The sequence below is a fragment of the Palaemon carinicauda genome, chromosome 44, assembly GCF_036898095.1.
Source record: "Palaemon carinicauda isolate YSFRI2023 chromosome 44, ASM3689809v2, whole genome shotgun sequence".
Classification (NCBI taxonomy): Eukaryota; Metazoa; Arthropoda; class Malacostraca; order Decapoda; family Palaemonidae; genus Palaemon; species Palaemon carinicauda.
Genome location: NC_090768.1, coordinates 51,249,972 through 51,259,923, shown reverse-complemented (window position 1 = coordinate 51,259,923; position 9,952 = coordinate 51,249,972). Strand labels below are relative to the sequence as shown.

General features: G+C 38.2%; 1 protein-coding gene across 2 annotated transcripts in view; it reads right to left on the bottom strand.

Moving 5' to 3' along the window:
• Positions 1-5,223: 5,223 nt before the first annotated feature.
• The window catches only part of LOC137634318 (heparan sulfate glucosamine 3-O-sulfotransferase 1-like), a 46,897-nt gene continuing 42,168 nt past the window's right edge, over positions 5,224-9,952 (bottom strand). For both annotated transcript variants that reach the window (XM_068366685.1, XM_068366686.1), the window contains exon 6: positions 5,224-8,214. In XM_068366685.1, the coding sequence (XP_068222786.1) occupies positions 7,975-8,214 (240 nt within the window). In that variant the 3' untranslated portion in view covers positions 5,224-7,974. The remainder of the gene's footprint in view (positions 8,215-9,952) is intronic.

Sequence of the window (9,952 nt, the reverse complement as noted above, 5' to 3'; positions counted from 1 at the left end):
TCGAGATATCTCACGAGACAAGTCCCGTCCAAGGGTGACCAAGTAGAGATGAGCATGAACAAACCACTTTGGGGGCTAGAAACAACATGAAGTACAGAGCTTTGAACTGGTACACTACTCCCCCAAGGACGAAACTGAGATACTTTCTGTCAGACCCAAGGATAGGTTTCTGGAAACATGCAACTTCCAGGTCCACGGAAAGCATAACATATTCTTTCCTGATGGTGGATTGTATAGTACTTGCTGTCTCAATCTTGAATGGTGTTTGTAGAAAAAAACGTTAGTTTTGAGAGAGGTTGATAACTAGTTTCCAGCTCAGTCTGCTTTTCTACCAGGAAGAGTTTTGACTGTAAAAGCCTGGAGAACCATATCAGACAACTTCGAGCATGTTCTTCTCCTCCCTCACTTTCACCTCTGCAGCTAGGGCCAGCGCTTGCTGCGATCTCAGGGAGTAGGACTGAACTTCATCAATGTGTGAGTAAGGGAAGGTGGTAATCACCCAGCTCTAGTCTCTGTCACTGCCATGTAGCCCAGGAATCCCCCTTTCGTGGCAGCTTGAAGGAGGGGAATGTTGACTTCAGTATCCCCTTCCTCCCTCTACCACCCTTCCTGGACTGGCCAGGTAGGAGCTAAAGGGTAAAGAAGATGTCTGCTGGAAGAGGGATATAGACTCGAGCAGTTGCCCCACTGGTTAGTTGACTGGCGCACCAAGAAGGTCACTGCCTTCGGACCTGAGAAGACCAAATACGTATACTTTTCGCGCATTTTGGGATTACCAAAACATGGGTCATGGCAAAATCTACTGCTACTCCTGACCAATGGTTAAGACATGATTTTGCTTGGAGACTAGCTTGTGCTTGAGTCTTTCTATCTGGGACTCCTGCTGTCAGCATTTCTACTGCTAGATCAATGGGAAGAGATGGATCTGCCTCCTCTGACACATAGATCCTTCGTTGTTCAGCATCTTGTTTGAACAGCTTGATAGCAAGGAATTCCTCAGACCAGGTATCTGGGAATTGTCAGTATCCACAACCCCGCGGGTAAGAACTAACCATGGCAACTCAAGGTTGGGGTTTAGACCCTTGAGGGTCACACGTTGATTAATGACTGTCATCTCTCCTTCATGGATACTGGTATCCTTGGGGTTTTTGCCAACTGGACAAAGAACAGTAACAGGATGATATTCTGCAGCAGAAATTCCCCTGTGGAGACCGAACAGCCCCTCTACTAAGTGCCTTCAGAGGCTTTAGAAGCACTAGGTACCTTAGCTTCTGGAGAGAGAGCATGGCACCTAACAAGAGTGCAACTACATTGCACGAATGCCTGTCCCTGGGTGGAGAGGAACCTTGCCATCCATCGCTTGAACACAATGTGGCACCTCTGTGCTTGACGTACGAGTGCTGACAGTGGTTTTGAGACTTAATTTGTTGCACATCCCTCTTGCACAGATGTGTAGTTAGGTCTCGAGTCAAAGACCAGTCTTATTACAAGTAGACTGGTCCTGGCTTATCAAAATATCTTGGTACAGGGATGTCTCTTGGCACATTGGAAGGTCTCGGTGTGTAGACTGGTACTGATAGACCAGAACAGGTGACCTATTATCCAAGTTCCTCGCAAAACTAGATAAGATCTCGTTATATTAACGTGAGGGTTTCGATCGCATGGTGTCTGAACATGAGACAGATTACATGGTAACAGGGTGTATGGGGAGACCAATCACATGGAGACAGTTTAAGAAGGTGACAATCATGAGGAGGCATTTGATTTACTTGATCCCCACGCTTTCAAGGGAAGCTCTCGTTGCCTGTAGGAGTGAAGAAATTGATCAGAGGTTCCTCTCCCCCATGGATCTGCAATCTTCTTAGGAGATACCAAGGTGTCTATTAAATGTCTAGGAGTCGTAATGGGATGAGGGCAGCGCCCTTCACTCTGACAAGCTGCAAACATGATCAGTTTACTGATAACGAGAGATTGACCATCTGCACTGCGTACTAAAACACCTTGAGAAGCTGGATTGGGCCTCGGTTACCACATAACTTCTCTTACCCTCTTTGGTTGAAGTACCGTGAGACTGGCTGAATGTCTTTTTGGACTCAGGTGATTACTACTACCTCTTCTTCGAAGCAGTAGTTGAGGACGAGGTTGAAGATTCAACAGTGCATGGGGGAAGAATATGCATTTTTTATCCCCTTACCAGGTTTCAAAGATCTCAAGGATTTTGGGGCTGGCAATGACTCTTGCAGTAGGTGAAGACAGGTTTCCTCCCCAGTAGCAGTCAAGGACTTTGATATTCACCATGTCTCTAAGCTTCTCTGCAGGTTTAACAGCCACTGAAGAAGGTACAGTAAGTAAGTCTTCTGGGCCCTGGCTTTAGTCAACACCTTCAGAAGCTTCTGTGCTGAGAGCATGCCATTTATTCCCTAGGAAAGCCACAACTAACGCAGGTCTTCGCACACACAGTTGTCTGGTAGCACAACAGAAGGCAACCTTTGGGAGAGAGGCAGAGGTGATACTTTTGCTCTCCCTGAAGCAGGACCCAAGCAAAAGACTCGAGTCGCCTTTCTCCTCCAGGACCCAGCCCTATTGGAACCTTGAGGAACAGTTTTTTTTTTAGTAACTGCTAATGTTGCCAAAGCTGAAGCATCCCACTCGGCTTTATTTTCGAGCTTCCCCTACTGGAGAGAAGGCCACGCCCTACACTTGTCACAAATGTGCTCTTGCAACATATACAGAGTTGATGGGGGATCTCCTCACAGCTTACCCTTAAAACTGCCACACTTATGGCTAGGTTTACTAGGGCATACCTGCCTGTCTGCACAGGGAGTCTCCATCACTAAAACCACACAATTCGGAAAGAGAGGGCTAAAAGATAAAAAACCACCCAGTTTGAGGCAGCAAAGAAGTCTGTTTGGATTGCATTACAGCTGGAATCAAAGTGAAAGCTGCGCCGACTTTAGGTAGACACCCTACTCTCCACCCTCCAACAACTGCAAACACCTCATTTAAAGTTATAAGGGTTGCTTCTAGCTTCGCCAAAACCACACTCCTATTAAAAGACAATGTATTCGTATAGGAAAAAATTTGCAAGACAGTTTAGCTTAGAGAAGTTCCCAATCTTTTAATTGTTAACGATTACAGTACAGCATTTATAAATATTTAGAGCAAAAAATTCTTTTGTATAAGCATCATCAATGTGTTATAGTTATTTCACATTTATTTCAAGAATTAATTTTTTATAACTGTTTTGATGAATAGCACAAATAAATAGAATACAGTATGTAGCTAATTTCTGTGTTTCCCAACTTCTCTCAAAACTAAAAAAGTGTTGCCATCAAATGCAATTCAGCAAAGTTCTCTCTATAATTTAAATAGGCTAAAAGGTTATATTATATAATCAACCGTCATAACATGGGAAAATATGAAATACCCGTTCTCCGTCTTTTTCCATTACCTCCTCAAGGAACAAACAGTGACGACTTACACTTAAACATACAGCAGTTGCTCAAAACCATTAAAAAGTTAGGATTTATGCCAAATACAGCACCAAGATATGGTAAACTTGGAAGATATTTTCACTTTCTGTCTTTCTAAAGAAATAATTTAAGTACTGAATCTTTAGTTTCTACAAATTCTTAAGGTTTGAACCATTTCAAATTCAAAATAAACTTTTGTTTATTGTGTCCAGCACTTACAATCATCAAACAGCAAATTACAGTACTAAAAAAAATAATCTACATTATTTTTGTCTTATTTATGGTAAAAACATTCAAGAAAATATGGACCCCAGAGATCTGTCTGCATATATCTATGAAATAACAGCATACATACATAGTATATATACCAAGTTCAAAAATAAGGTATGATTAACATATACATAGTATATAGATAATCAAATACTTGAAAACTATGAAGGTAAAGAACATCTTCCTGTAAGATTGGCAATTCACACTATATGGTTTTTCTTTTAAAAAATAAAAACATTCAAGATATGTTTACATTGCACAAGGTATGTGCAAGACCATGCCTTGGATTCCAGTAACAGCATTATGACAATCCTATATCTGTACACTTCATTAACAAAAGGTTGATGATATGATCCATATCTCCAGTATTGATAAGCTTAAGTTTTTAGCTAATCGAGCATTTCAAGTAGTAAGCTAAATCGAATTCTTTGAAAATTGTGCATGACCTATTTCTATGCCTTAAATATTCAAATGATTATGGCTTTATATTCATCATAGACATCAAAACTACCTTCTGCATAAGTTTATTTTCATCAATGGAAGTTATTCATTTACAAAACTATCAGAAAATATATCATGAATGTTATTCTAATTCAACTCTAAAAGAAATGACAGAACGGCAAGAGAGAAGTAATGTCAGTCAAGAACTTGATCTCTTTATAGTGAAAAACAAAAGGAAAAATTTATGGCCATATGTATTGGTGTCTATGTTATCAATAAACAAATTAGTACTGCAAGAATCCATTGCATTTTTTTTTTATTAAAAAAATATTTCAAAATACACTTCGACGGTAATGCAATAATAAACCCTTACTATGAAAGAACATAATTACATGCACCTCTCGAAACTACACACAGTAAACATTATGACCCTTCATTACACGAGGATTAATCTCATATTTTCCAGAAAAGTACATATCAATGCTTAAACCTTATCAACCCATGGAAATGTAGAATTAAACAGAATTGTTAAGGCAGTGTCATACAAGCACAGCCGGCAAAAGTGAAATTGTGCATGTTGGTTGATAACCTTTGTTTGCTTGGGTAAAAAATGAAAGGAGAGACCGCATAGGGTCGTTCTCCCTCTCCAAGCAATAGATTATTACACTGAATGTTTCAACTGTGCTAACAGACTTTGTACTGTACTGCATATTCTAGAAAAGACATTTTTATTTAACGACTACTGGAATTAAAATAGGCCTGTGTATAAGCAAGCAATTCAGCTTGCTACAATACTAGACCTCATGTGATGCCAAATTAAACTGGTTGTATGACACCAACTTTATATTTTCTCATCTAATATTCTTAAAAAGCTTAAAATAAACGTTTTGATTTTATATAACCAAATAATTCTGAATCTGTCTCAAAAATAAAAAATTTTTGCTTACAATACACATGTCATTCAAATCCATTCCAAGAACATGCTTTCTACCAACAAATTAAATAAATCTAAATTGTATTCCACAGAACCAACTTAACGTTTGTGTATTGCAGTCATTATGTCAATAAAATTTTAAAATAATGTATGTTAGTCATCAGATATGTCCACCATATATGTGATATATCCTTTTCTTCTTAAAAGAAGACTGATATGTATATTTACATAAATATAATTGTACATATATATTTATAAATTATGCAGTATTAAATTTTTAATAATCTCATAACACAGACACCAGAACTCTTAAAATAGATATAAAATATCTCTTCAGTCAAAAAAAATAAACATACGGATCCTAAAATCATCAGGAAATTCATGAATTGCTAAGAAATATATCAAGTATGCATTTTATCTCTATATATATACCATTTAAACAAATTAACCCTGGACTGTAACAAAAAAGCTGCCATTTTTAAACATTTAAAAGTCTAAATATTGATTAGAATAAACATTAGAAAAAATTATACAGTATTTGCTGAAAATATTCATTCTAACAGTTTCATTAGTAATCTTCATATAACTGAAGTAAACTATACTAAAGTGTTCTCACCAAGTGCAACATTAATAATACAATATTTTCCTTCAATATGAAAGATAACCCTTCACCACTGGGAAGACACTTTAAAGCTTTGTGGTTCATTTGGCTGCCAATGGAATGCGTAAAGGAGTTGGGGTACAAGATGTCAAAAAATAATCCTATTCTGTAGAGTTTATCTGCAATTTGTAATACAAAAAGAGAGTTCTCCAGACAATTGTGCTTCTATTAGGTTCAGTTGAAAGGAGGCAAATTTCTGGATATTACAAGAAATGGTAAAAAACATTAGAATAGAAACTTTCCATTCTCATTTCAAGTTTCATCCCTCTTTCCCTAAAGAGTCGGTGAAATGTAAACAAAATAATCCAAAAATTAAAAGCAAAATCATTTGTTGCCTTATGTTGAGGCTACATTTTTGGGAAATTTATGGTTTCCATAATCTAACTGATTAACATCGAAATATTTATTATCACTGCCTCTAATAAACTGAATGTGAAGTCAACGAGAATTTCTAACAAATAATATTAACATTGAAAGCAATTTTTAAATCCAAAATTTAATATTACACTTAAAATATAAATATTCAGCCATTGTTACCTTTAAATTGGATTATTTCCTTTTTCTAATGAAGATCAACTAAAAATATACTAAAATTTTTTTATCTTTCTTTTAAGAAAAAATGGCTACATGTTCGGTAAATGTGAAGCTAGTCTTTTTATACTAATAATTTCCCAAGCTATTCCTCAAGCTTAAGAAAATATCCAATAATAAATAAGTAAATATTTTGGCATCATTGCAATATTTTTATACACAATTTGACGGGATGGAATAAGAAATAGATTCTACCCTTGATCATTGATATTTCAAAAAATTAACTATGCATCCTGTACAAAGCACCTTTCCATTTCCTTGATAAAAATAATAACCAGTATCATATATTCTATCTTACAATTAACAAGAAACTAATAGAATGTCTTAAATCTAATGACAGCCTAAACCACAAAACTCTTAATCCCTTACAGTATATCAACATTAGTGCGAATAAGAGGCAGGAGGGGTAGTAAAGTTCCCCTCCCGCTAAGTGCAGGACTGGACAGACTCGTTGCTAAGTGCCACTTGCACATGGACACACGGTGGACCCTTGATAAAGTAGTCTGAAATGCTATGCCTTATATATTGCGGAGTGTACTACATTAGTATTTAAAAATAATTTTCTGGGATAATTCCAAATAATTTAATATGGTAACCAAATTTAGTCAGATCTATGAAAACTTATAAAAATAATACTATGCTACTGGATAGCATTCTATTTATCCAAAACAAATCAAGAGCTATATATGTATATATCAAAAGCCAACACAGAATATGATAACACATTTCAGAGTATAATGCAAATAAACAAATGCTTTTATACACAATTAAATTAAGAAATTATGACAGTTCTTAAACACCAGATTTAAAAGAAAAATCTGGTCAAGTTTAAAAATCTTATTTCTACTGGTCCTCACAACTAGTTATGAAATTGGCAAAAACCACTTCAGAGGTCAACCGTGTGTCCCTGAAGGAAAGACAACAACTGTGACAAGAACAACATATTTCATGAAATCAAACTGAGCCCTATACGGCTCAGACAATGGCTAGTACCATAAAAAACCTGACCACTCGCATTGAAGTAAGTTTAATCTAAAGTTCCAAAAGGCATTCCTAATTCTCACACAATTAATCCATAGCCATTTTCTTAGTTAAACTTACTACGACTGAGCAACTGTTTATTAAGGTACAACATGAAGGCGCTACATAAAAGATAGTAAAAAAAATAAAGGGTGCACCTGAAAACTACAGCGATGTGCAATTTCTGAGAAGACGACTAGATGTCCTGTGACTGATGGTGCCATCAGACAATGAGATGACAATAGCACTGACAGAAGCATTACTTAGATCTCAACTGCTTCTTTCCTGAGAGTTGAAACTTTTAAGACAAATATACTTTACTTTCAGAAATTTTAACTATGTCAGTTTTACTGGAATAAAAATATTCGGTCACAGGAATATGAAAATATATTGGCATTTGTTGAGAGATTCCTAAATTACAAAACATGCCAAAATTCATATATAATATGAATACTGATAAAAAAACAAACCTACCAAACTGATTAGCATAACCAGAGTCAAATCACGATTTAAATATGCTGAACGCACATCAGCACGGCAACTCAAGGGAACCAATTCACTTTTGGTTATGCCTTACTCGAATGCTATGATGTAGGCCAACTGAAATTTCGACCTACCATTTCATAGAATTGTTCATTAAAGGGAGCAAAGAATTTCCTTAACTGAGACATAACAGCAGGGTCCACTTGTGGGTGTGGTCGCCCTTTAGATTCCGCTAAACATTTCTGAAAAGTTTCATTTCTCATACAGTAGAAGCCTTTGGTTTCATTAAAATAAAAATTCTCCGCAGTAATATGTGGAGGAAGTCTTAAGAACCGCTGAACCTGATGATAAAAAAAATTGTAAAATCAGTAGAATTTGTAGCTTCAATTCTGAATGAAGTGAAAAAAATAAAGAAGATAAAGTAGATTACATATTTGAATTATGAATAGATTAATTCCATAAGTAGTGAATAATATACCATTTCATATATAGCCAAAATTACTTGCAATTTTTAAAGACTATTTTAAATAAAAAAAAAAAAGACAAATTCGTAGATAATTTGTATTTTTCCTAACTATACAAACCTTAGCTATTTACATGGGGTAATTACTTCGGCGTAGCTGAATGACGAGCCATAAGAATTTTAACGAGGGTTTACAACCCCTCCGCTAGTTAGCGGGGGGTAAGGAGGGGTAGCTTGCTACCCCTCCCCCCTCACACACAGTGCGTGCTCCACTTTACTTAGGGGTAGGACTTATCTTGGGGGACAGGGCTGGCGGGCAAGTTTGATTAAATAGCTAAGGTTTGTATGGTTGGGAAAAATACAAATTATCTACGAATTCGTCATTTGTTCCGTAACCGAAATACAAACCACGCTATTTAAGTAGGGTGACTTAACCCTTAGGAAGGGTGGTAAGTCCCAGCCGTTACTGGCTTTTTGGCTTTGCCCGGGGACTCAGTATCTGAGTGTGTAGAACTCGAGGTAAGGAGTCCCTGCACCTCACAAGTACCTTGCTCTGCAAGGACCGCGGCCTAAGTAAGCGTGTGTGTGAAGGAATGAAGTATGACTCGTCCTAGGAAGTTGACCTGGAGTCTATTACATGGAATTCTAGGTTAGGACGTTCCCAATACCACCTCGTAAGGGTATGGGGGATGCGACAGTATTATCTTAATACTAGGAACACAAGGAAGCATGGTTTACCTGCAGTGGTTTGAGGTCAGCTGTGCAGAGAACCCAGGATGCTGCTTTCCCCAAGAGAGGGGAGGATGAAGAAAAGAAGAAGGGCCAGGCATATCTTTTCACTCATGCAGACTAACACTGGGTAACAATGCCCTCAACCTTCTGCTGCTTGTCCATTAAGGAGCCTCAGGTTTAAGCTGTTGTGCAGCCACCACAGGACCGATGGAGAACGTAACGAGCCTCCTGTGGGTCACATCCTGCAGGTAGTGGGTTGTGAAGGTCGTTTGACGCTTCCAAACCCCTGCTTGTAGAACCTGCGTCACTGAGTAGTTTCTCTTGAATGCCAGGGACATAGCGATGCCTCTGACATCATGTGCTCTAGGGCGACGTGACGGAGGAGGGTCTGGATTCAGGGAATGGTGGATGACGACCCTGCGAATCCATGCTGAGATAGTGTTCTTAGTGACCCTCCTCTTCATCCTTCCTGTGCTCTCAAACAATGCTTGCGCTCGAGGACGAATTGCAGCTGTTCTCTTAAGATGGAGCCTCAGACTCCTTACTGGGCACAGTAGGAGATGGTCTAAGTCATCTGTTACAGAACGGAGATTCGAAATACAGAAAGAGTCGAACCGGCGTTCCGGCACTCCTGGATTTCGAGTATTAGCCACAAACTCAGGGATGAACCTGAATGTTACCTTTGCCCATCCCCTTGAATGGGCGATGTCATACGAGAGACCAGGAAGTTCGCCGACTCGCTTGGCCGTGACCAAAGCAAGTAGGAACACCGTCTTCCAAGTCAGGTGGCAATCAGAAGCCTGGCGTAATGGTTCGACGGAGGTCTCTTGAGAGACCTGAGGTCTCGAACCACACTCCCTGGAGAAGGTCTCACTTCCGACTGA